The sequence below is a fragment of the Genypterus blacodes genome, unplaced genomic scaffold, assembly GCF_046128005.1.
Source record: "Genypterus blacodes isolate CSIRO-AG114 ecotype Tasmania unplaced genomic scaffold, CSIRO-AGI_Gbla_v1 ptg000058l_1, whole genome shotgun sequence".
NCBI lineage: Eukaryota > Metazoa > Chordata > Actinopteri > Ophidiiformes > Ophidiidae > Genypterus > Genypterus blacodes.
The window spans coordinates 770,742-797,053 of NW_027466870.1; the positions used below are offsets into that span (position 1 = coordinate 770,742).

At 43.9% G+C, this 26,312-nt stretch overlaps 2 protein-coding genes across 3 annotated transcripts; one reads left to right on the forward strand and one right to left on the reverse strand.

Annotated features, from left to right (window-relative positions):
• Positions 1 to 3,589: 3,589 nt before the first annotated feature.
• On the reverse strand, positions 3,590 to 6,914 carry atp5f1d (ATP synthase F1 subunit delta). 2 transcript variants are annotated; one of them, XM_076153652.1, is made up of 5 exons: positions 6,685 to 6,914; positions 5,828 to 5,981; positions 5,454 to 5,542; positions 3,801 to 3,930; positions 3,590 to 3,670 (listed from the first exon to the last, which is right to left on the reverse strand). In XM_076153652.1, exons 1-4 carry the CDS (start codon positions 6,799 to 6,801, stop codon positions 3,808 to 3,810), a joined length of 483 nt encoding a protein of 160 aa, XP_076009767.1. In that variant the 5' UTR covers positions 6,802 to 6,914; the 3' UTR covers positions 3,590 to 3,670; positions 3,801 to 3,807. The 2 variants fall into 2 exon arrangements, with proteins under 2 accessions (XP_076009767.1, XP_076009766.1); XM_076153651.1 differs by having other exon boundaries at positions 3,590 to 3,720; positions 6,685 to 6,912.
• A 4,113-nt stretch (positions 6,915 to 11,027) lies between these two features.
• On the forward strand, positions 11,028 to 23,761 carry cbarpb (CACN subunit beta associated regulatory protein b). The gene is made up of 9 exons (XM_076153100.1): positions 11,028 to 11,075; positions 12,515 to 12,663; positions 14,254 to 14,315; positions 14,855 to 15,017; positions 15,383 to 15,554; positions 16,552 to 16,704; positions 17,015 to 17,258; positions 17,824 to 18,013; positions 19,556 to 23,761. Exons 1-9 carry the CDS (start codon positions 11,028 to 11,030, stop codon positions 21,087 to 21,089), a joined length of 2,715 nt encoding a protein of 904 aa, XP_076009215.1. The 3' UTR covers positions 21,090 to 23,761.
• Positions 23,762 to 26,312: the final 2,551 nt, after the last annotated feature.

Consider the following 26,312-nt stretch of genomic DNA (forward strand, 5'->3'; position numbering starts at 1 on the left):
AGTGTAAAACACTTCTGCACTTCTAAGGTGAATGATGATGATGGATGAGCCTGCATGTGTAATTTTGTTGCACTTTGGTGTGTGGAAAATTGCAAGTCTCAAAGTTGGCTCATCGCTTCAACCTTTTAAAAGTTTCACAACCTTTAATTTCCTCTCAATTCCCTCCCGGGTCTCTAATTTGACTTTACATATCAGGCACTTTCAATATCCTGCAGCCTGCTACCTGTTATGGGACAAATATTTTCTCTGGATCAACACAAAAACAGCAAATCCAATATAATATTTTACATCAGGTCTGGGAAGATAACTTTCTGTATTACATTACACATGAACATCATGTCATTATTCTTTTTACATGTATAAATCTACAGAAAATTACATTTATGGCAAACATTACATGTAAAACATTACGTGTCTGCCAAATGGCAGACACTGTATTTTTGATAATCATCCCTTATGATCTATAATAATGTTGTAAATTATACTTTGGTCTGACAAAGACAAAGACAAATGAAGAATGCACAGTGTAGGGGGAGAGACATGACATGGCCTATGTGGCATACAACAATCCAATGAGATTCTCAATTTTAAACACCACAAAGGCTACTTATAAATCATCATTTTAGCTATTTTTGAGTGGAATTAAGAGCGTATGTACTGTACCTAATGTACGTCAGAAATCAGATCACTCCCTCGTTGCCTGACATCTGTCATGCCTTCGTCTTACGCAAACCGGCCTTATTATTCACCTATTTTTTTTCATAATGATGCCTGATATATTAACAGGTCTCCCATGCTGTGAACTGCATGAATTATGATTAATAAGAGGACAGAAATGTCAGCGCGTTGCATGTAAAGTGTGTCCCCGCAGCGTCTGCTCTGAAATCAGGGGTTAAAAAGCACAATGATGCAATACAAAAGAGATGAAGAAGCTATGGAAGCATTCACTAACAAACACTGAGGAGGGGAATCAGCTTGATGACTAAGCTGAAGACATTCTGAAGGCAGAACATTTATCAAAAACAGCAAGTTATTCTACAGCTCTGTGCGTCATGTTTGAGCCTTTGCCAGTACCTAAAGAAAATCTCGTCCCTTTTCATTCCATTGACTCTATGATTCATTTTATGACTGTGAGCTTTTACCGTTACAATGACAGCTGCCTGGGCACAAGCCCACAACTATCCCAGGCTGTTTTTGCCCACATTTTCTGGTCACGGTACCATTTTATAAACTTGGTGTGCAGCTGTTGTGTTGGCACCCAACAGGTTACACACTAACCGTAATGTGTCAGAGCTCACAAAGTTCTGCGGCAATTTTGGTTGAAGGGCGAGGCATGGGTCCAGGGTTTTTAAAATACATTTTGGTGCCGCTACAGATATTTTTTTAAATCATTTTTGTTGAGCCTAATGAAAAATAACAGGCTTATTTATCTTCTGCTACAGTATAAGTGATGCAATTCTTTAACTATCTATATTTAAACTATTTTCTGATTTATTATTATTATTATAGTCCTTTGTTCTCCTTCTTCAGCTATGCAGCGGTGCTGGTTCTGAACCCTCCTTCAGGTCTGTTCTATAGGTAAATAGGCTCAAATACACAAGATGAGTTTATGCTCTGAAGTTCATGATTGGAAATTCACAACAAAACATGACACATAATGTCTCGGTTTGCTGAGCCTTATTGTTTATACACAGAGCCCCCTTCTGTTCTGTTAAGGTTGTGCTGTTGTGCTCGGCTCAGTAACCATGGCCCGATGAGCTGTTATCTGTTCCAGTCCCACTCAGTAGATGACACCATGGATTGTCATGGGCTATCTCATGCTTCTCTCTCTCCTGGCTGCAGACTGTGGAATCTTTTAATTACACCACACATCTCATCATGGCAGATAGAGCGTGACTGATCATAGACCTCATCAGACCTAAAACACCAATGAGTGGCTTTTCAGTAAGAGCTCCTCTAGATACTCATTGTGCACTCCACCGCCTCCAGCTCAATGTAAAGCACTTCAACGCCCAGGCTGGTATGTTTATGAGGCGCACACTTTATTAGACTTTGTGGTTGAGGCACCTTGACATTTTTAAAGACACGTCTGCTCTCATCTTTGTGTAAAAAGTAAAATTATTTTAAAACTCTGTAAAGTTCAAATCTGCCCTCCAGATCTGCGGACGCTGCAGGATTGACTCGTTTATTAAATGGATTTTTCCGGAAAGATGTGTCGGCCTATACTCCCCCGTTTCAGCTTCACGTCTGCTTTACTTTTTTGGGATAAGATGTGTTTTTAAGTAGAGAGATGAAAGGGAAATGGAAGAGGGTTTGGTTTCCCCTATCATAAATCTGGATTAAAGAAGTGGTGGTTTTGACACGACTGTTTCATCTTGCCTGTCTGGAGTGTGAACTCACATGTCTCCAGACCCCGAGGCTGAATGACAAACTAAAGAGAGCGCATTGTTCGAGTGTGTGCGTAGCTGAAATGAGAAGGTTTGGATCAAAGAGACAGATAGGAAAGAGAACAGAGAGCAGGATATATGAGGTGTTCACAAGCTTCTTCTTTTTTTAAATGACTGGATACTGACCTTAATCTGTATTGATCCACAAAGCACCATATGGGCATGCATTGTTTCAAATGGAAACAGATATTTTAACACATTTCACATCTCAGAAAGACTAAAAAATCTGTTATCTGTTCTTGTTTTGCAGTAAAATGCAGTAAGATAAACTCTAATTTGATCATTTAGGTAACAACAGATCCAAAGCTTTGTAAAGACACTCGTGTAGGAGATAAAACTCTTCCAACAACAGTACTAGTGCCACCGTGAGTCTTGAGAGACCAAATTAAACTGGTTGCGGTTTCAGCTCTGAAATCCTCAAGTCAGCACGTGTCTATAAAGTCTACGCCTGCTGCTGTAGGTCTGAGCCCAGACTTGTGGTTATGAAACAAGAGAAAAGCCCAGGTTTCCACAGGATGCCATTGGGTAGCGAAGGAGTTTTCCTGGCATCTCTACCAAGGTCTGAGGTCATCACTTGTGAACATGGTGACACACTTTAAGCAAACCAGTTCATGGACTCAGTGTGACACCAGGATTCAGTGGTACCAGAACATGGAGGATCCTGAGCAGAGAAGGTGACGAACATCTCTACACTAAATCGATCACAATATCTAACAAGCAGCTCTTTCCAATATAAACTATTAAGTATCTGAGGAAATCCAATGTGACATTATTCTATAGATCAATTCAAGTCGTTCTGACGAATCAAAATCGTGTGTAGAATCCTCCGTTCCTAACTAGATATCTGCTGCCCCCAAGTGGAGAAGCAGCAGCACCGCTTAGTGAAGCCGCCTTACTCACCATGTTGAACTGGATAACCTTTCCCACTCACAGGCCGTTGTGTCTGACTAAGGAGAAAAGCATTTCTTGCAAAAATGCCTGATTACTGGAATCCATCATGCTGATCTGATTCTCATGTAACCCTGCTACTTTAACTGCAGTAAAAATAACCACTTTAACTGGGTTGTTATTATGTTTAGTGATACACTCTCATCTGTACATGTTTATCATCATCTAATGAGCAAGGAAATACTAACACCAGGTAATTCCAAATAAATTTATTTGCAATTTCATCCACTGTACAAAGTAAAGCCTGGAATCTTCTGGACACTGACGTGACTGGGCTGGAAAACACAGAGATGGGTCGATACCATCAAACAACTTAAAGGATTACCTAAACACTTTGATCATGCAATGCAAATAATAAAAAAGTGGTTTGGTAAATGACGTGATGCAGCAGCCGAGTTGTCATACCGATGATCTACTCCAGAGCCTTGACGATGGCCTCGTTTGCCTCTATGCTGATCTGAACTTCCGCCCGCTGCGCCTCGTCGGATGCACCGGCCAAGTTAGCCTGAGCCTGGGCCAGGTTGGCTCTGGCAGCCTGTTGAAAGATGAACAGACTGGGTAACAGGAGCGTCCAGAAGAGTCGCATATTAAGTCCAACAATTCAAGTCAAGTTCATGTTTAATAACAATGAGCTGATCATCCTGGACAATCATTGGGACGCCGCTGGTCATGCCTACGAAAACAAATCATCCTGAGCTTTGCCGGGACATAAAAGGAGCACTAAGTGGGGAAACCAGTAAGAAAATGGAGTCAGAGAGCGGCAGAGAAAATCCCTCTGCCTCTTTGCTGCGAAAGCTCCATTTGTCACAGTAGTGATTAGAAACCAGAAATGCCAAACATAGCTGGAAGTTAAAGGTCTCCCAGTAGGGATTTGACACATCTGCTATAACTCAACAGTGACTGACCTTTCCCTCCTTATTAACAGTGTGGGCCCATGTGCATTGTTACTGCAGAGGGGGGAAACGACAAGGATATGATAACTCATTTACTGCCATGAAGTCAACTTGACAGTGACACCGGCATGGCCCAAGGTCAAAGAGAGACACCTCCATGGCGACTGCATGATGGCTCAGCCTAGAATTATAACAAGACTGACATTTAAACACAGACTTCACACTGGAGTCCATCTACAAGATCAAATATGAGGGGGGAACGTCAGAGGATCAAAGCCAGAGCGGTGAGAGAAAAGAAATCTCAGTTCAAGGTCAAAGAATTGTCTCTGCTGTCAAAGAGCATCTTCCCCTGCGGGAGACAAAGATCTGTAATTACTCGTGTCTCATCTAAGTGGAGATGGACACGCATCAGACTTAACTCATTAAAAAGTGAAAGATCCATACAGCATTGACTTGCACACGCTGCAGTGACATTTAAGATCATTTGTCAACACTTTGAGTCGTCCCTGCGAGATTAGAAACTACATGATGGCATCAATGACTCCGCGTGGTCAAAATGTGCAAAGAGACAACACGTTAGGAAGATCAGTCTCATTCCAACACGATCATACAAGCAAGAGAATAAGTGACAATTCTAAACTGAGTACTTTAATTAACCCTGACAGGATGATATTGGGACTGATTAAATACTATTAATAACACTAAAGCTGTGAACTTAATGCAACATAACAGTCAGATTGAAGGAGGAATTAAAGGAGGAATTAGTGTTTGTGCTCATCCACAGCACACAGTAGTACAGATTCAAAGGGATTTAGTCGATTGTTAAAGAAATTCTCTCTTGGGGTTTTTGGAAACCGATTTAAATTCTGTAATCTAAAGAAAAACTAAATTTCTGATGAACCATTACTTGTATGTGTAGACACTTCCATCACTCGCACAGGTATTTTTAAACTATTCTGGCTAATTAGACCTTTGCAAAGTCATCAACTGAGAGCAGCCTCAGAATCCCCCCAGAAGGAGCTGGAGGACATGGAGTTATGGAGAGGAACACTTGGCTACAACTTGACTACAAACAGTGGCGATGCATGGCTCCTCCATGGCACAGACCAGGACAAGTATTCATCTGTGAGCACAAACACAGACGTGAAGTAGACGCTATACTCACTGCAATGTCCAGCTCGTCCAGGGGAACAGCCTCCTCAGCCAGCAACTGGACCGTTGAGTCTGCGTTGACGGTCACTGACCCACTGCTCACTACACACACGCACAGAAACCAGACAAATTTTTTTACCAACTGAGATGCTCATTGTGAGAACAGAGATCGTGAAAGCTTTTTTTCTTTGTTTTTTTCAGATTTTGCATCAGAAAAAGTAATGACATTCATGCACAACCGTATTGATCACAACCTTTACACAACTGTCACAATATCAGACACTATTCAGACTTCTAGAGGCAGCGAAAGGAAAACATAAGCAAATATAAGAATTACAAACCCCTGACTGATTACATTGGCTTGCAGATATTAGTTATCTTACATACCAAAGTATTTAGCAGAGGTGCTTTCGTCGCTGAAGACGGTGACCACCCCGGGCCTGAGCACCTGCAGGGTGGGCACATGGGAAGGGAGGATACCAAAGGCACCGCTCAGGGTGGGCACGTCCACCTGCTTCACACTGGCGTCTTTGAAGTACACCTGTAGAGTCAAGACACACAGAGAGCACAGGCTGAACAACTGACCTCCATACAAGCAACCGGCAACCAATTAACTTAAAGCCAAAACAACAACAATAGTAACTGTGGAGCTGCTTTATAAGTACAGTGTGACACTCATATTGCAGAATTAGTATTTAACACTTTTCTTTTAATGCAATTTGTTTCATATCTCGTTCTAAGATCGATTAATATTCTGCATCGACTACGTTTTAGTCGATTACGGTTCTGGAACACAATGTAACCACAGAGTAGCTCAAGGTTAGAGGTCCGCGGCTCCAACAGGCGTGCATGTGGTTTGTCAGTGACCGAAAGGGCTAAAAATAAGTGTCGAATGTGATGATAAGGTGACAAATTCGAAGATACATTCGCGTAAAAAAATAATTCTGGTTAAATGAATACAAAATATCGCCACATTGCTGCTCAAAGACATTCCCACTGCGGTGAATGACAGCTAGCTAAGCAACGCTAACCACTAGAACTTCGACTATATCTGAATGTTTAAATGATTTAAACATTTCATACAGCTCTTGTTACAATACAACATATTAGTACAACATTTCACGGGGTGTTTGCTGCAAATTGAGTCCATTCTGACACAAAATGACCATGAATTTTAGCGTAAACTGAGCTAGCCGGTTAGCTCGCGGGGCCTGAGAAGCCTCGGCAGTAACGCGTTAAGTTACCTGTGTTGGGGAGGCGAATGTGAAGGACATTTGCGGGGCACCGGACACGGCTTCGGCGTAGCAGCGCGCTTGCCTCAGCATGGGGACGGAGCGACGGAGGAATCTTGCTGCCATCATAGCTGAATATGTTACTTTAGTTGCCGTGCGAGTGAATGACTGAGATCCTCCAGCAGCCTGCGTGAAGCCCGTCAGTGTGCGCTTGGTTGGGACAAGGACGTTGGTAACCTGCCCATAAGCCTTTACGGTGCGCAAAGGATACTGGGTAGTGTAGTTCATTATTATTAAGTGGGCGTTTAAGCGATTTCATTATTCATTACTGTGATTAGTTGCGATTTATCAATAAAGATTTAGACATCAATTTAAGACATAGGTCATATTCTAGTTCCTAATACTTATTTTTGAGGAAGTAAAAAAAAAAAAAAACTCACGGTCCGGGTCCGATACTGATTAGGACGCAGCATTAGGCTTTTAGTCCATTTACCAAATAACAAGATTTGTGGTGGATAACACAATTATTACCACATTTACAAAGTAAGAAAGTGACACATGAAGATCATATTAGCACTCACTCACTGCCAGTAGATGGCGCCAAACCCACGTGTCATAGGACCATCATTGGGAGAGCAGGAGAATCCCAGATAGTTCACCCCGAGGTTGTGGTTGTAGTCTGGAGTGTTGCGGGGTTTGTGATTTATTATAAGCTTAAGATAAACCGGCTCAGGAAATGTCTGGTAAGTCCCCTTTCCTTCTGGGGCTTCATCCAAAATCGTCTTTCCAACTTATTTGGAGTTTTGAAGTGAATGTTATCTTGTGCTTTTCTGACGAACCAATAACTCATGATGTTGTTAGAATTCCACTGAAACAGAGGACTAGTTTGGAGGATGTGCACAAAATTTCTCTGGAATAACGACATCATAACGACAGAATTCCACTGAAACAGAGGACTAGTTTGGAGGATGTGCACAAAATTTTTCTGGAATAACGACATCATGCTCTCTCTCTCTCTCTCTCTCTCTCTCTCTCTCTCTCTCTCTCTCTCACTCTTTCTCTCTCTCTTTCTCTCTCTCTCTCACACCCACACGCGTAAACACACACACACACACACACACACGCACGCACACACACACACACACACACACACACACACACTCACACACACACACACACACACACACGGCTTAACGTTTTCATCATATGTGCGATTTGCTTTTTGGAGAGTTCAATTCGGAAGCCATCCAAACTGTTATTGACTTGCCGTTATTGATATTGATACATTACGTCATGTTCTATTTTAGTTTTGAATGGGGAGAAAAACATTTTTTTATTTCAAACGACATGCAGTGTGGTGTTAATTAACAGTTGCAACGATGTCCAACACTCAGTTATATTAGTGTGTGATCTCTTCTTATGAAACTAGTTCAATAAAGTCCTGAAAGGGAAAGGAGCGTCGGATGACTAACTAGAAACTCACTAAAATTATATGATGTTTTAATTATAAATAATCTGACCAGGCATTTTCTCAGATTTGAGGCAGTAATTGAGGTCTGACTGGTGTTTAATGAGACCATGCCTGAACTATGCCTGAACGTCTAAATCCGATACTGATATGTAGTTAGTATCTTGAATTCAACACAATACTGCAAAAGACACATTTTGATGCCATTTCATATCGGCACAATATCAAACACACACACATTGCTTCATTGAATGCTGATCCAAACACGATCCTGCATAGCCGCGTCTCACTGCAGCCACTGTAACCGTGAATGGAGCCTGTGATCGAGCCCTCCAACATCCAGGCTTCCCCGGGAACTCGGTGAATACATTTAGAGTAGCGCCTTCATCCCTCTCCCCCTCTCCCCACCCTCTCTCTCTCTCTCTCCCTCACTCGCCGAGTCACGTGGTGCGCTTCTTGACTGGGGTGGTGGGCGTGTCTTAAGCGGCGGGGTTTCATTCATAAATACTTTTAGGCTTAAATATCCACATTAAAGTGTTCACAAGGACTTTCGCCCGCCCGTCGCCGCGCTGACCGCGTCCATTGAGTAGGTGAGTGTTTCCTCCCGCCGCACGCCGCTTGTGTGTGTAACGCGCTCGGATCGTGATCTACCTTCTCAGTCGGTGTCACCGGACTGATGAAAATCATAAGCGCCTGTGAAATATCAAGATGGCATATTTAGTAACGCTGCTGCGCCTGGTGGGGGGTTTATGCTCGTTTAATTCCTGTTTTTTAAAGTCGGAATTCGTGCAAAATCTTTGTTCTCTCACCCCCTTAGAGGTAACAGCTGTTCAAAGTCGATGCTCATTATTTCCCCCCGATAAAACAAAATATCGCAGTGCCAGTGATGAATTCATTGGCGCGCCCAGTTCTCATAATAACCAGATTATTATAAGGAACAGAAGGACGCTGCGATGTATTGTTGTTCTATAGGATCTACAGGGCAGTGAGGTAATTGTTCTTAAGCTATGGGGTGATAAATAAAAGACCGCTAGAGACAAATGCGTTTTTTGGCAGCCGGCCAGTGTCCAATTATAGCCATTAATGCCGCTTACTGAAATGTTAAGCAAGACGTGATGTGATCATCGCGGTCGTGAGTTGGGATCCCCGTGTTTTGCCATCTGCTCTGTCAACCGATCGATGCAGGAGCGATCTTCCTGTTCACATTAGTCATTGTGCCGTGACTTCAGCAGGGTTTGTAACACTTGTGCAAGGCAGGAGTAAGGCTTAACATTAAAGAATTAGGCAATTTTCATTTTAATAGCAGTATTTTTATGTAATATTGTCAAATGGCTTAATTTTCTATATCCCAGTTTACTGCATGCAGTGATTAAAGAGTGAAGTAGAAAGAATCTCACAGGTTCATTTTTCAAATCTTATCTTGTGATTTCCTAAACTGTCTCCTAAAATCTATATACTTAAAATATGCATTATTCTAATCTCCTCAGTAACAGGTATAGGGAGCTGGCCAGTGCTGTGTAATCTGCATCTCATCACTGAGAATGTTGAATGCAGGCAGCTGTGCTATGTAAAACTTCTTCCCATTGGGAAATTAACCCATCTGTACTGTGTGTGTGTGTGTGTGTGTGTGTGTGTGTGTGTATGTGTGTGTGTGTGTGTGTGCGTGTGTGCGTGCGTGCGTGCGTGCATGTGTGTGTTGCCAGCCATGCAGCAGCACTGTCCTGCTGCTCGGAGGCCACTGAAGCAGCCCTGAGGGGAGCACTGCTGCTCAGGCTCAGTCAGCTGGCTTGGCTGAGGTGGCAGAGCGAAGGCTAAGGATGCAGCAAGGGAGCTGAGGAAGGAGACACCCGAGCCCACAGCTTGACACACACACATCCAGAGCCTGCTGCGCACTGCCCTCCATCAGGGTAAGGCACTGTACTGGTAGAAAACAGGATGTGGTACAGTCCTGCGTTCTGGTCATAGCCTGATAGGTGCTCTTCCAGTAAGACTTTTCATGCTTGGGCGGTGAGAGAGAGAGAGAGAGAGAGAGCCGGCACGCTGGCAGAGGCAGCAGCAGCAGCTCACAGGTTGTGGTAGTGAAGTTGAGTGGTGCAGTCCACTTGCAGGCAAACAGTGAGTGTTGAGTGCTGCTGGTATGCTGCTTCATCCTTGCTGGGTGAGTAGATCTGTCCAGGGTGTTTCTCTCTCTCTGTCTCTGTCTCTCTGTCTCTCTCTCTCTCTCTCTCTCTCTCTCTCTCTCTCTGCGTGTGTGTGTGTGTATCTGTGGGGGCGTTTGGTGCAGTAGTAGCAGTATTAATGGCTATGATCTGGAAGAGGGAATGCATAGCAGCAACAGAAGCAGCAGCAGCGTTACAGGAGCCACTGTTTAGTAAAAAAGGTGCTATGTGATTGTTTTGTGTGTGGTTGTGTGTGGGAGGGAGACAGGTCGGCTACGTGTTGCTACAGAATTATGGTTGATGATTTACATGCAAGATGTTGACATCTGCATGCAAGCACACATTTGGTTTCTGCTTCATCTTGCACTCCTCCATGGCTGTTTCGGATCCAGTAACTACATGCTTGCTTTTTCTGCTGCAGTGGGTATTTTCTATCAGACAGCCTAAGAGTATAAAACATAATGCTCGACATGTTTCCGCCCTGAATTTATACACACGGTTCTATCTTTATTCTACTATATTTATAGGAGGTTTCATCTGTTTGCATGTTTAATATATTATGGTCTATTTCTTAAACATAATTTGCAGTAGCTCTGACATCCTGTCTGTCAGTTTGTGTTGTTTGATGAGCAGCACCAGTAACAGTCATTTCCTTTGTGCCGATGTGTTGTTTGTACGTGTGTGTGTGTGTGTTCTCTCTCAAGGGGACTCTCTAGTTGGCTTGGACCATGAGCAATGAGTCTACCGTCTGGAATAGCCTACCAGAAAACTCCACAGTAAGTCAACCTTTCACCACTGGGTTATTCTCAAACTTCCTGTGTGTGTGTGCATCCGTGAGTGTGTATCAGTCGGTAACAGAGCCATACTTTCCCCTCATATTCTCTTCTGGCCGATTGACTGGCTAATAGAGAACATCCTGACCTGGACCTGAAATAATTAAATCTCTGATCTAATCTCAGCTTTAATTTCCCCTCACAGAGAAATTACAATCTGACGTAAGAGTCTGCTGCTCATTAACACTTGATGTTCATTCACCCGAGCAGAACCCAGCATGGAGAGACTGCCCATGAAAAACATCATGTCACCAATATGACCCCTTTATGTTTGCTTAACCTTGGTTTCTGTGTCATCATGTAGCCTTTCATCATTTGATATCATTATCTTATAATTTCATCACACAAAACTCCACTCGTTCACCTCTAAATTGTAATTCTACAAGGTTACGAAAAGGGTTAAAGCTGTCATATTATCTATTATAGACTTGTTAATATTAGAATATTTTGTGTAACTGGGATAAATAAAGAAGCCATTGTTATTTTGTTAAAGAATAAAAGATAACAAAATGAGGAAAATCTAAAAAAAGTACAAACTAAAATGTAATCTGTGAGGAAATAAATTCTTTGCAATAAATAATAAATCCTACTGAATAAAAAATTACTCCTGAGGTAAAAAAAAAAACTCACTGTGAAAAAATGAAATATGTGCATAGTATAGTGTATTCTTTTGATATATCCTCAACATTGTCTTCTGTAGCTTTTAGATCAAGATATGAAGCCTCTGCCGGTACCACTTGTATGTTTAATTCACTGACCTGCTGCGGTCGTCTGCTGTGAGAGCTGTGATGTAAGGTAGCGACAGGTTAACAGCTCTGGCACTCATTGATTAACTGCACTCTGGCATTTATGGATTCACTTGCATCAACCAACCGATGGAGCTCAATCTGTGAAGGTGCCTGATGTAACTGTGAAGGTAAAGCAGCTGCACAATAAGGAATAGAATGTCCCTAAGCAGAAATCTGACTTGAAAAGAGTAGACCTATGTATAGCACTTGATGTTTTGGTACATTTCAGTGGTGACGTCATGGCCCTGGGCTCATATTCGCAAAACCTCTGCATCTGAACTGCAATACAACTTTCAATAGATTCAATATATGAAGTCAAGTAGCGAGTACAAGAGTCTTCCATCCATTTCCGTTGTTTATCTGTGACTGCAAAGGCCCAGATAAACCCCAGACAATCCCGAGCCAAGAGGGATACAGAATCTCTAGTCTCCCCCCAGTTGGATGTGTTGTGCTCCATTCAGTTTATTCTGTCTTAACTCCCTCAGGTCAGAAAGCACAGAAGCGGTTGATCACGTGTTCTTGTTTGGGCTCCGACTCAGCCTATGTTCCATTAACAAAAATTCAATAAAACAAACTTTATCTTTTGTATCTCAGGAGATCCCATTTACCATCGGGGAGCAACAAGATGGCTATGTGCTCCTCCGGGTCATCCTCTCCATCTTCCTGGTAGGATCGCTGATCTTCACCGCCATCCTCCTCATCACTTGCCGCCGCTGCCTTCGAGGAGGGCAGTGCTGTGACAGGTGCGACGCCGACATCACAAATAGATTCTTTGTCGTAACGCCATAAGCCATGCGGTAAATGCTTATTACACAAGCTAAATTCAAAGTGTTCAGTTTAATGTTTGTTGAGATTGTGTTAGAGAAATGCTATTTTCGCTCTGTGGTCAATTTTCAGACTGTTCTTGGCACTGTTGCATTGGAGTGCTGTGTTGGATTGAATTATATTGCCGGATGCTCCTGTTACTTAATCTCCCACAGGAACACCTCCTGTGTACAATGTGATCCAATCCAACAATACTACACCCCTGAATTGACCACAAAGTCAAACTGTGACAATGTCTCAACAAAACTAAACAATCTCAGCTTCACAGAGGCAAACGCACCTCATGTTTAAATACAAAAGTGGGCATAAACATTGTGTAGAATAGCAGATGAAGGTAACCACTTGATGTCTCCGCAGGGGGTCAGTGGTGATGTAACCCTGTTGTAATTCACATTAGAGTGTTATGAAACAGAACGGCACAACACACACACACACACACACACACACCTAATACATCCGCTGTTTGCTGTGTGTTCATCCAGCACTAACATGTTTATCTCCAAGAATCCCCCAGATGTTTCGCCCCCTTGTTACATTCAAATACGAGAACACACACAAGTCAGGTGCAGATAAACAGAACAGCACAGAGGCCGAGCTGTGAAAAGGCGAGCCTTGCCGGGGGTGTGTGAGTGTGTGAGTGTGTGTGTGTGGAGGGAGGGGGGGGAGCAGAGGAGATTCGGGCAGACTGGTACAAATGATGAGTGTAATGAGATTTCATAGCAGCCATCGGCAGTGATTAATCTCGCGTCTCGCCCAGCAATGCGCGCACACACACTCATCCACACACACACATACACACACTCACAATGAGGAAGAAGGAGCCACGGAGGAAATGAAAGGCAGAAGAGGCACGGATCTGGTTGGACAGAGAAATCATTTAAGATACACACACACTCTCACACACACAGAGATACGCTCCTGCTACTTGTAGGATAGCTCAACAGAATCGGATAGATGAAAAATGAAGGTGGAGAGTTTTCAGCGTCTTCTTTCTGCCTCACTGAACAAATTCTGGACAAGATGTTTAAGAAGCACATAATAGAGGTTTGCTTTTCCATATAATTGCTATCAGGAGGAAGCTGTTAAGCCTTATCTTGATAATTAGGATGCACAGCAGAAGCACAAGTTATATTAAAAACATAAACTGACTCCAGCACTGAAAACAAGACCTTTTACCTCCCATCGTCTTTGTGCCCTTAAATGATGAGTGGAAACTTCTAATCCAATAAAGCTCCATGCTTTATTAGTTCAAGAGGTCCCCTGGCCCTCAAGGTTATCAAGTTACAGGCAATGATTTTGGTCCTCATTGATTATGCAGCCAGTCAGCCATATAGCCAAACAGCATTAGAATAGCATAGACAGTGAACCCTCTGCTGTAAAAAGATACATTATTCTGGCATCGACCTGTCAGGTGTGCCGACCGATCACTGTTGGCATCATCGGGGTTTGACAGATGAAAGATAGATATGGTGTCACAGCATTGATCTGACTGTGCCTCTCTGCCTCAGGGCCAACGATGACCCCGAGAAAACCAACACCACCTACATGGAGGAGTCTCAGCCCACCCACGGTAAGACGGAGAGACGTGGAGGAGAAAAGGAGAGACAATTTGGGTGTAGGGGGAGGAAGAGGAAGCCATAGAGAGGCCAGGAAATGAAAGAGGGAGGTGTAATGGAGTCAGGGAGGTGCAGAGATGGAGGAGTTGGATTTGATACTGGGATACAAGATGCAGGCTTGTTTCTTATCGTCAGCAAAAATGTGTAATCCATTAAAATATTGCAAACTCCAAACGATTAGTTTAAGTGGCCAAGCCTGGAACACATTTGGGCGATTTGGAACCTGTGAATGCACTCTGAGTCTCCAAAGAAAATTATTTATTAAAAAAGTACCATCAGTCTCAAACAAATCTAGTTATGCAAGGCTTTTTAAGTTTTAGGATTTATCACCCTAGCATCATAGCTTACTTTCTCCATTCACTGCAGTGATACAGTTGAGTTCAGATGAGTTGACTCAGCACAGACTTTTCATTGAGCTAGAATCCTGTAATATTACATTAAGAATACTGCACTTATCTACATATCTGTGTCTTAACCTTGGTATTTCTGCTAGAAATCACAATCAGGGTGGACGAGTCTGACTGCCTGTCAATGGAGAGCGCACATGACCAAGAGACAGAACGTTTCCTCTCCACCGGCACCACAGGCCGCCGGGTCTCCTTCAATGAAGCCGCGCTCTTTGATCATGGGAAGAAGGCCCAGGAGAAGGGCCGCAGGTCAGGAAGTGCATATAGACAAGCACACACACGCATAAACACACGCAAAAGCCCCTGTTTAGAAAGCTCCATGTATATAAATTCTGTATCCATGACGCTGTGACGCTAGTTCAGTGTTACATGAATTAATTCAGAATACATTGTGTATGCTATGGACACAAAGCATCTTAACTCAATGGCTCCATTTAGTCTTACAGCCCCACCTGAGCTTGATATGCAAATGATTTGGATGGAATCATTCTATTTGATCAATTCTGAGTGTGAAGACAGATTTGTTTTCCTCGGCTGTAAGCATACAGTTGCAAGAACTAAGCATGAACAGTATGTACTCGGCTCTTTGTTTAACCCTTCATTGTCCACCGCAGGTACACCCTGACTGAGGGGGATTTTCACCACCTGAAGAATGCCAGGCTCACACACCTCCACATCCCTCCTCCAGCCCTGAAGATAGTCACTATCCATGAGTGTGACTCGGCTGAGAACACCATCACCATGACAACACGCCCTGTCGCTAAGTCAGCACTTTCCATCTTCCAGGTGACAACCCTGACCTGCTATTAGTCCTGATGCACCATTAGTCTTGACTGAGGGCAATTAGCACATCAATCACATGGGGTAGAGCACAATGTATCAATCAGGGCCGTAGCCAGCTATGAGGTCACCGAGGTCCAGACCTCTGTAATTATTTCAGAGTGAGAAAAAAAATCAGCTATATATAACTGTAATCAGGGGTTGAAAACTCCTTCGAGTGTCTGTCTGGTAGCTGTGTGTGTGTGTGTGTGTGTGTGTGTGTGTGTGTGTGTGTGTGTGTGTGTGTGTGTGTGCGCGCGCGTGTGTGTGATATACAATCTTGCCTTCACCACACAAATGGCGCACGACGACACCGACAAAGACCCAGCAAAATAAACACAAGCAAAGTAGCAGCAACAAGCTTCATTAAAATTCCAGTTATATTAAAATAGTAATTATATACATAAGAGCAAATTAAGCTGTGTTCAAAAGCAAACCGAAAAGCTAAAATACGTAAATATAAACTTATCAGCAATCCTAAGCCTAAAAATACCAAAGGCAGCGACACAAAGAGCAGGAGTAGTAAATAGTAGTAAGGCTGCTTCCATTACACCAACACCTTAAGTCGCCCAGAAATGCAGGAAATAACCTTCAATTTCCCACAAATTAAGAATTTTTTGCACCTCAGTATTTTCAGAGCCCTGGCTACAACCCTGAAACTCATGTACCCAAACACAGGGTTCACAAATCTTTCTGCTTGCTGATGTCAACACACCACACATTGATTTCCCATTCAGGTACAGCCGCTCAATCACCTCACAGGCTGCAAGTCTGAGCAGCCACTCACACTGAACCTGTTACTGAAATATGAAAGCAAACCAAACCACGGGTGCATCTTGTTTTTGTTAACTGTAGCCAGAGCTCCAACTGGACAGGCGTGATTGTGCATATATGTAAAAGGTAAACGGCAGATAACATGCACACTCACATTGTCTTTGCGCGTTTGTGTGTGCGTCCCTTTCAGCCAATGCTGTGCCCCTTACCACAAACAGCACTGACCAGCCTGAGTGTCAATCCCAGCTGTGCCCTTCCTGGAGATGCTCTCAACTCAGTGGTGGACACCAGCTTCAGTGGAAAAACCAAAGGTCTCAGCCCCAAGGAACCAAGCTCCATCTCTGTGAGTTACCATCTTCTATTTTATTCCACATTCATCATTACACAGCCCACAGCTGGAAATAACTCCGATAAAGACGCCAATTACAAAGGTCAGCATGGAGTTTGACGAGTTTTAGGCCGAGTAGTTAGTCAGCCAGCACTCAGTCCAGCATTGAGCCATTCGTTTAGACATGAGAAGGTCAGAGAGCCTGAGGGAGTAACAACTGGATAAACATGGAAGACCCCGTGAAATATCATTGTCAGAGTTGATTATATACCCATCGGTAGTTCCCTGACCACATCTCCCCCTTTCTCTCTCTCTCTCTCCGCAGATTGAAATGATTGGAACAGGGCCCCGGGGTCGGAGCAGTCCGAGCAGTGTCAGCGTCGGAGAGGGCGCAGCAGTGGGGGGCACTGACCCCCCTGGTGGTAGCTGCGCAGGAAGCCAGGGGCCCATGCTGCAGTTCCTCACTAAACTGCGGCGCCATGCTAGTCTGGAGGGGGCCAGTCCTTACTTTAAGATCAAGAAGTGGAAGCTGGACAGCAGCCAGAGAGCTTCAAGTCTGGACACCAGAGGTAATGGATCCTTGGCAGCATCTTCTGTATTGCAGTCATATTATTTAAAGAGACTATGTTGTTGGTTCTTGGTAAAGGAAAATGGATAGTTGTATGATTGGCAGTTTCATTGGTGTATTTTTTTTCTATTTGTATTTTGGTTCAGTTTTCTTGCGGTAAACAAAAATTAGAGGATCAATCAACCAACTGTGAGATGCCTCTTGGCTGCTTGTAGTCACACACACATACACACGTTTGACAGATGGCACAGTGACGCAAAGTTGACACTCTCCAAGGCAATTCGAACCCCTACAGAATCCTCTCTGCCGCTCCTCCTCATCCTCTGTACACACAGTGTACTTCTCCCTGCTATGCGGCTCTGTTGTACCAAAGAACCAGCAAAGATCAGGAAATTCCTCACAGAAATCTAGACTCTCGATGCAAGCTGTCGTCTGAACTCAAGGTCACTTCAGCCGGCTGTCTCACAACTTGACTCGTCCATAACTCACCGCTCCCTGCTCTCTCTCTCTCTCCCTCTCCCCCTCTCTCCCTCTCTCTATCCCTCCCCATGTCCGTCGTGAGCCAGGCTCTCCAAAGAGGAGACAGTTCCAGCGCCAGCGAGCTGCCAGTGAGAGCATGGACCAGGACGACAACGACGCGCACCACATAGACCTCATCCAGTACATAGCCCACACCAGAGACGTCACCTTCTGCCCCAGCCAGCGCTCCCCCCGCCTCCTTTCACCTCCCTCCACACCACCCCCCTCCCTCGGCAGGTATCTTTAATTCCCTTGCCATTCATCCTGTCCACTGCTTTGCTCCCTCGTGCTCATTTTCTCAGCGAGATTAACTTTGGTAATGATACAGGCGGCTACAACTCTAAGTCCCAGTTCTCTACTGTTTTGCTTTGATTTTGGGGGAATTTGCAAACAAACAGACTGATGTCAAATGGGAAAAATTTATCACGTTCTTTGACGTGCCAGAGGGCTGGACCCCACAAATCAGACACAAGGGATACTAGGGAAAGGTATAGGGCCATATCAAAGGGAAGGGAGCTCTAAGTCATGGAGAAAAAAAACACAGTCTGGTTTGTTATCCCTGTAAACTAGACATAAACAAGTTCCATTATGTAAGATAAGCCTCATGTTGGGAATTCCCAGAGTACTTTTCTTTAGAGGATTGGGACACAGGGTGTTTACATGGCATCAAAACCATTCCACCGCTGACATGGTCCAATGATGTCATGAAGGCTGCAACAGTGCAAAGGCCTTTGAGAGTTTGTTGCTTTAAGTTTGCAGTGTAATATAAACTTAATATAAAGGAATGCAATAACAAATGACTGATCTTCCTAAGAAAGCTATTGCTATTTCTTTTCATTCACTATTAATTACACCAAATGAGTCTTCTCTGAGTATATTTGTGGATGTTTGTTTTTGAAAAATTTGAAAACATTTCTTATCTACGACTAACCAAACTAACCTAACCTACTCATCTTATATTATGTTTCGCACAGTATGTATTCCCAAGACCGAGGCAGGCAATTTCTAAGCATGTTGAAAACCTCTGGATCTAGAGGGGCGCTACATTATAGTGCATACCTCCGCCAAGGCTGAGTAGTCCTCCAATGATGATTCTGTCTCTCAATGATCAAATTTAACATCTGCCATCAGGACGATTGATGTTTCTTTCTTTTTTATTCCATAAGTAGTGAGTGCACGTGTCCACCACTAACACCAGTTTGGTTACATTAGACCAGTTCATTCATGAGATTTTGATGAATGAGCCACACCCACTCACTCATTTTGCTAAACCATGAGGAAAATCAAGAAACAAAAAACTTTTGTCTGACTTGGTCCAGAGATTTCATCCAAAATGTAAAATGGCACAAAATCTTGTTAAGTGCAAAAGGGGCGTGGCCTATATGGAACTTTCGATTTTATGACTTACAGTTCCAAAAGTTGAGGCCAAAATGACCAAACTGTAACAGGTTATTCCCTGGGTCTCGTCCAAACTACCCATCAAGTATCATGAACAATCTATCTTTATCTTTTTTAACAATCCTAAAAAACAAAAACATATCCTCCTTGTTCATGGATGTAATTACTGTTCAGCAAATTATTTTTTCAAACATGCAACAGCCATTGCCAGCCATGAAAACCATGTCGCTGTGAACTGTGAGCCATGTTTCGGATTAATGTATAAATTAGATACATGCACTGACTCTGAGTTTTGTTTTTGTGTTTTTCTGTGTGTGTTTCTTCCTCTTCGTCTCTACCTCCTCCCTACATTTTCTCTCGCCTCTTCATCACTGTCTACAGGGTAGAGGTGGAGGTGTTGGTGGAGCCCAGCTGCAACCGTGGAGGACCAGGGGTAATTGGCTTGTCCCCTGATCCCCAAGATGAATCACTGACCCTGCTGAGAACGGACGGTGTTGACACATTGGATTCCATAGATCCCCAGGACCCCCAATCACTTTACAGAGACATCTGGAGCCTCCGCGCAACATTTGAACAATATGCAGCATCTGACCAGAGCAGCAACCACGACAGGAACTCTGTCTGCAGCGACGTCGACAGTGTGTGTTCACTTGGGGGTCGCACAGAGACAGACAGACGAGGGCTCCCCAGTAATCCATCACAGGATTTAGGGGATGAGGCAGAGTGTGGGGAGGATGACAAGGACTTTGTTGTTAATATGGATGACAGGATGGGAGTGAAGGAGGAAAAAAAGAGGAAACAGGAAAGCACAGACTCAGCACGCGGGGGGAGCGATGGAGAAACAGGAACCCGTAAATTGCTGCAGATGGACAGCGGCTACGCATCGATTGAAGCTCCGTGTCGTGGAGCGGAAGACCTGAGAATGTTTGGGAGCATGAGCAGTTGTGACAGCCCGAAGGACAGAACGGCCAATGAAAGACGGCACCACTTCACCAGTGCAGGACGAACTGGAACTATCGGCGAGAGCTTTGAGTCTCATCTCTTTGAGGAAGAACCAGAAGATGAGCTGTTGTTGGGAGCCAGCGGAGGTGTTCCCTTAGAAAAAGCCGCTGGTCCACTGGGCTGGTTCCCATATGGTCAGATGCTCACACCACGAGAAGTTGTACAGCCGCCGCCGCCCCCACCGCCAACCCTACACAGACGAGACTACAGCATAGATGAGAAGACGGACGCGCTCTTCCACGAGTTTCTCCGCCACGACCCTCAGTTCGACCAACAGGAGTCGCCTCTGAGGAAGCACCGATCCCGGATCCACCTCCGTAAGCAATGGCAGCGCCACAAGCAGTGGAGTGACCCTGGGGTAAGACACTACCAGTCTTCTTTTGAGAGACAGCGGACCCCACTAAGGCGGGGTGAGAGCGTAAACTATCCATTGGACACGAACTACCACAGCACGCTCCCTCGTATCGTGAGTGCACCTGATGAGGAGGCCAGCGATGGGGCCAGCAGCACGCCGGACACTCCAAAGATAGAGGCCACAAAAACAGAGGAAGGGGGGGACACTGAGAGGGACAACAGCACTACTAGAGACGAGGAGGACCAAACATTGCGTTCTTCCCCACTTCTTCACCCCTCAATCTCAGAGGGAGACGGAGGGACGTCGGAGCACCCCGACCTGCAAGAGGACAGCAAATGGTTCGGACTCCCTCCTGAGCCCCCTGACGAGCGCTCGCCCCCTCGCCTGCCTGACTCCTCAGGCTACGGCCCGCAGACCATCACAGCGGAGCTCGCGGACAAACTGACAGCAAACTTGGACGAGAGGTTGTACGTAGGCCTTCGCAGAACCAAGGACACAGCGGCCGAGTGCGTGACTGTGACCGCAACACACGCTTCTCCGGACCACAGCCCAGTGTAGCAGGGCGCCGGCTGTCCTCCTCCTCCTCAACTTCACACCTGCCCGTACGTTTCTTTCCGTTTGATTTGTCTCGCCTCAACCTCAATCTAACAGCAGATGTCTATACAGATACAGCCTGACAAGTGTGATCCAGCCCCTTCAACACGCAACCAAAGTCTGCTTTAAATTAGCTCCAGTTTACACCTTTTACTATTGCAGACTTAATGAAAAAGGACGTTATTTAAAATATGTCAACATTGTATTATTTAAGCGAAAATGTTTCTCTGTGCTTTTTCTTTCTGTACTCTACTTACTATTATACTTTTGTGTCTTTACTGCTGTCATTCCTTTCTCCTCTCCTGTGAGAAAAGTGAAGCTTATTGATCCACTGTGAAACCAGGTGCTATTATACACGTAGAAAGCTACATCGCCACACGTTACTGGATAAAGAAAGTTCAATATTAGCCACAATTTATCAAATCGGATATCAGGCATAACGTGGGTCTAACCTGAGAAATATCTTCAATCCTAGATATTGTAAGAAATTTGTAACAGAAGCTGAATTCCTTTTGAATTCCATCCAAAAAATACGTTTTCAAGTTGGAACTCTTTTGTTGTTGTTTTTTAATTGATGCACATGGGTTTTACAGTTAGCAAGGCTAAGTGGAAAATATCGTTTGATGTTTTACTGCAACGCTTCTAAGCTGAGTAACAACCATGTAAGGTAATTTATTTGTTATGAGTATGTTTCATGCATTTGAATGCCTTTTTCCTGTATGTTTACATTGCTTCCTATGCGTGTTAGGAGCTACTTGCAGTACAGGTTCAGCAGTAACGCCACTGTGTGATTTTAACAATGGTACAGTTGGACCAGATGTATGCTGGCACTCTGTTATCAAGCGTTTTGATCAGTCACAGTATGACTCAGTAAGCTGGGTTTCACTCACATCCTAACAGTGAGAACAGACGTGGTTTGAGACTCGTAAAGAGGTTTAAAGCTTTCAGACAGGATAACGCCGCCCTCACAGACGTCGGTGCTCATTGAATTCACAAGACATCCACACAGCGTTGCTTTATTTGTCCACATCTCACACTGTCCACTCGCCCGTCCTCTTCCCACTACTTTTCCGGAGAACGATGACAGGGCAGTGGATGTGTCTCCCTCGGGGTGGGGGGTGGGGATTGAGGATTCACTTCCTGTCAGATTCTAAAGAACCAGAGTGAACAAAGATGCCATTTGTGGAGAAGTCCACTTTACTTTTTTTTTCTTATCTGGCTTCCCCCCTCTGCGTGATCAAAACAAGCCGAGTGCGATCAGTCAAATGAAAGCACAGAGCAGAGTCTGGCTCCTGGGGAAAGAACACAAGAAGCCTGTTGAGGAATTGTGTTGAAAAAACCCATTTTATTTTCTAGCTGGAGGTGCGGGGGTGCTGGTGGTTACAAGCTGAACTCTACTCAGCTCAGAAGTGGGTTTGTGATTGTATCCCGGTTGGGTGTGTGTGTGTGTGTATGTGAAGCCATTCTCAGAGGGGCCGTTGGGCTTTCCCTCTCTCCTGCATGCAGTCGGAGCAGAAGATGGTGCTGAATAATAATCATGATGCGAGAAGGGAAGTCCTCTTTTCATCCTCTCCCTCCATTCCGCCGTTCCTTCACGCTGATACATTGTAGTTGAATCAAAAGGACAGAAAGAAAAGAGCAGGAGTGAAGGCATCCACCTCTTTTCTTTGTGTATGTTTGGGTGTAATGACAGCTAGTAGATTTGGTATCTCTCTCTCTCTCTCTCTCTCTCTCTCTCTCTCTCTCTCTCTCTCTCTCTCTCTCTTTCTTTCTCCCTCACCCCCTTTCTCTCTGTCTCTTCTTTCTGGTTGATAAGTGGATTAGTGGACTGGAGGCAGAAGCCACATTCCTCATTAAAGACAACAACGACAGAAATGAGAGGACAGTGAAGACACACACACACATTCAGGGCATCAACCATTATGTCGCCATTACAGGGAAAGAAATAAGAAATCACTTACACCCCCGCTGCCTCAGTTCCTCAGATTAAACCAATGCTTCCTCTATGTTAATTAATAACCACTCGGCAAATTCTGTTAAGAGGAAGACGGCTGCAAGATCAAAAACGTCTCTGAGCTCACTCGACCCGCCGCCGTCGTCATTCAGAGGAAATGACCGAAGGGGTTAAACTGAGTAGAAGTTGGTGCATTTATACAACGATAGAACTTTGCGTGTACAAGCACAAGCACCAGTTTGTCCTGTATTAGCTTTAGGCAGACGCTGTATCACTGGGGGACACTGTGGTGAATGATGTTACTATACTAACCAGTAGCCTGTCAAATGCATCGATGCATAACTGTGTGTAGGTATGCATGAGAATGAACATTTTACTACAAATCTATATGTTTTCTCATACTTAAGGTACATGAACAGATCCATAGTTAAACACTGGTATGACTAGAGGTTTTGTATTTTATAGAATCCACTGCTGCGTTTGTGTTAAGACGCTACTACACGACGGGATTTTGTGAGATACGTCTCTTTGAAAGTCTTTCTGTATTCCTTGCTTGTTAGTAAACCGCTTTATTTCTGAAATTTAAAAAAAAATAAAAACAAAGAAGAGCTTTCTAAACAACTCTGCTTTTGTCAATCCAAAATCTAGTTGAGCCTCGAGGGACCAAAACACCATGAATAGTTATTTTAGGGTTGTTTTCCAATCTGTGAATAAATGAATGAAACAGAAAAGGGATCCCTGCTTGTCTTATTTCAGGAGTTCAGGAGTGTTAATCATAGCATGGGAACGGGTCACATATAAGCTTCCATCTGATTCATTTCTCTTCTTGTTGTTGTTACTTATTTATGCCTGTAGAGCTCGTATTGATTTCTTTTCTCTGCTTATCACCTTCTCCAAATTAATTGCAGAGGAAAGACAAATCCAGCCTGAGATCTAACGTTTGCTCTCCTGTTCTCGCTCTATAATAAATCCGTCTCTCCAGAATATGAAGGGAAAAGGGAGCTAATCCATAATAAAATAGAATATAAAACGATTAAATAAAATAAAATACATGTTATCCAATTAATAACAGGATTTAAGTATTACAATTCAGCCGTATTATGACTCAGCTCTGCCCTGCCAGATGTTGCCATTTTTATATCACAGCGCGAGACTCATTAATTACTAATTAAAACTGTTGCAAATTTAAATGTGTTTATTGATCATAGGAAAACCCCACTGTGGTATGTGGCGTCACACTTAACACCTCAGTTAGTTATCTCCTCATTATCTACCTGCCAAATTCATATTTATACACATTTATCTCTCCAGTTTTTCAAATATGAAGAATCAGCCGAGTCGTTTTCGTCCATAAAATCTGTTTTTTGAATTTACTTTTTGAGGTTGAATATCATAAACAAGACAAAATTAGGAAGAATCAAGGAAAATCACACATAAAATAACACATTTTTAGACATCAACAACAAACTGAACATGATGGCAGATTTTCTATTACATACTAGGAAAATACATCGGATTACACAACATTGTACTAGCTTTTTGCCTTTTTTAAATCATAAACTCTATGTGGAATACTCAAACACACTGGCACTGGCATCATGCCCCTCAAGTCTAGAACATCATTTGGAGCTTAATGATGCTTACACGTCTACGCTCTACATCACTGTTCAAACATCAGTGAAGACACACACACACACACACACACACACACACACATGCTCCTTCCTGTCATCACAAACTGATAACACCACATTTATGTAGCAGGTCAGCGTCTCTCTCTCCAGGCCCTCCTATAAGTCACCATGATTTTTTGTGAGGCTTTAAACCTTTTTATATTTACTCTAAGCTGCTTTCGGGATGATCCGTCTGATCCAATATCCCTCACCACCTCCTCATATTCTGCGGTCCAACTTTGTAATGATATCGCCGGGTGTCATGTTTGCAAGAAGATTGATGCAGTTGTATATTTTTAGTAACCTGGGGAGATGATGTCGCTCTATATCAGTGAGATGTTCCCCTTGTCAAACGGTGGAGTTTGCTGCAGTCACTTGAAATGCCACCAATAATGAATTATGACGCCGTTATCACGTCGCTCCATTCACAAATATATTGTTCATTTGGTGTGAAACCACTTTTCTGGGTGGTAGCAGTATCCCCCCTGGCTTCACACATACACACACACACACACACACACAGACGAAGTGTAGCCCCATGAACGTTTAGGATTTCCCTCACACACATGAATGAACAACATATTTATCTCCTTTCCACTCCCCCTCAACCACAAGATGACTGTCAGAGAGACGCTCGTTATTGAGAGGATGGGGAGAAGGGAATCACACACACACACACACCCCCCATAACACCTCCTCACCACCACCTGCCCACGCATTCCATTCCCCCTCACCCCCCCTCCTCCCCTCCTCATCTGATTGCCTTTTAACGGAGCAGCTCCAGGCGCCGTTTGAATGTGTGAGAGCGGCCCGATGACTCACCGGCTTCCTCCTCGCTCACTATTAGACCACCTCTCACTTCTCATATCTAGATGAATAGATGGGATTCCAAAGCAGACCTGTGTGAAATAACGTGCATTGATCCTAACGTCAGACGGCAAATGAGTGTGAAAGTTTGTGAAGCTAAATCGAGTTTCACCATTATATCCTATCTTCCCTTAAATCGTATACAAGTCTAATCAACATAAACTATTGTAACCATTAACAAAGGTCAGGGGTCAAGAGAGTTGGCAGGTGATGAGGAAAGTGGTAAGATGGTGTGAATGGAAATAAGACAAGACAGCAAAAACAGTGGAGGCATTGTGTATGAGGCACAAAATAGCGGCAAAAAAAATGATTAATTTCATTTTGTGAACAGTGGCAATAACAAAGTCTCTCTGATTTGATATGTGGCACCTGTTTGTTTGTGTTTGGGAGATATACAGGGGCGGCACAAGCCAAGATGATACCATCTTTCATTCTCTCACAAAGCGAATCAGGGGCAGGGAGAGTCTATATTACAGAAGCCAGCGAGTGAGTGAGTCATACCCAGCAGAAGCGGAGGAAAAGGGAGGAAGAAAGGAGAAAAAGTGCAAAAAGTTTCAGAATGGGTGGGTGCTAAACAAACAAATGATGGAAAGTGTAAAAGAGGGAGTGAGAGCAGGAGGAAACCCTAGAAAGCTGATTATGCAGCATCTCCTTCCCACGCTTTTGTGCCTACGCTCCCCTCTCTCCGCCTCC

What these genes read in the sequence shown, in the direction of transcription:
- cbarpb (XM_076153100.1), top strand. Translation starts at nt 11,028, where the DNA reads ATGAGCAATGAGTCTACCGTCTGGAATAGCCTACCAGAAAACTCCACA. An exon ending in CAGCACTTTCCATCTTCCAG is followed by an intron (nt 15,555 to 16,551) that starts GTGACAACCCTG and finishes CGTCCCTTTCAG; the next exon opens with CCAATGCTGTGCCCCTTACC. An exon ending in CCACCCCCCTCCCTCGGCAG is followed by an intron (nt 18,014 to 19,555) that starts GTATCTTTAATT and finishes CACTGTCTACAG; the next exon opens with GGTAGAGGTGGAGGTGTTGG.
- atp5f1d (XM_076153652.1), bottom strand. Translation starts at nt 6,801, where the DNA reads ATGATGGCAGCAAGATTCCTCCGTCGCTCCGTCCCCATGCTGAGGCAA. An exon ending in CATTCGCCTCCCCAACACAG is followed by an intron (nt 5,982 to 6,684) that starts GTAACTTAACGC and finishes TTGACTCTACAG; the next exon opens with GTGTACTTCAAAGACGCCAG. An exon ending in TGGACGAGCTGGACATTGCA is followed by an intron (nt 3,931 to 5,453) that starts GTGAGTATAGCG and finishes ATCTTTCAACAG; the next exon opens with GCTGCCAGAGCCAACCTGGC.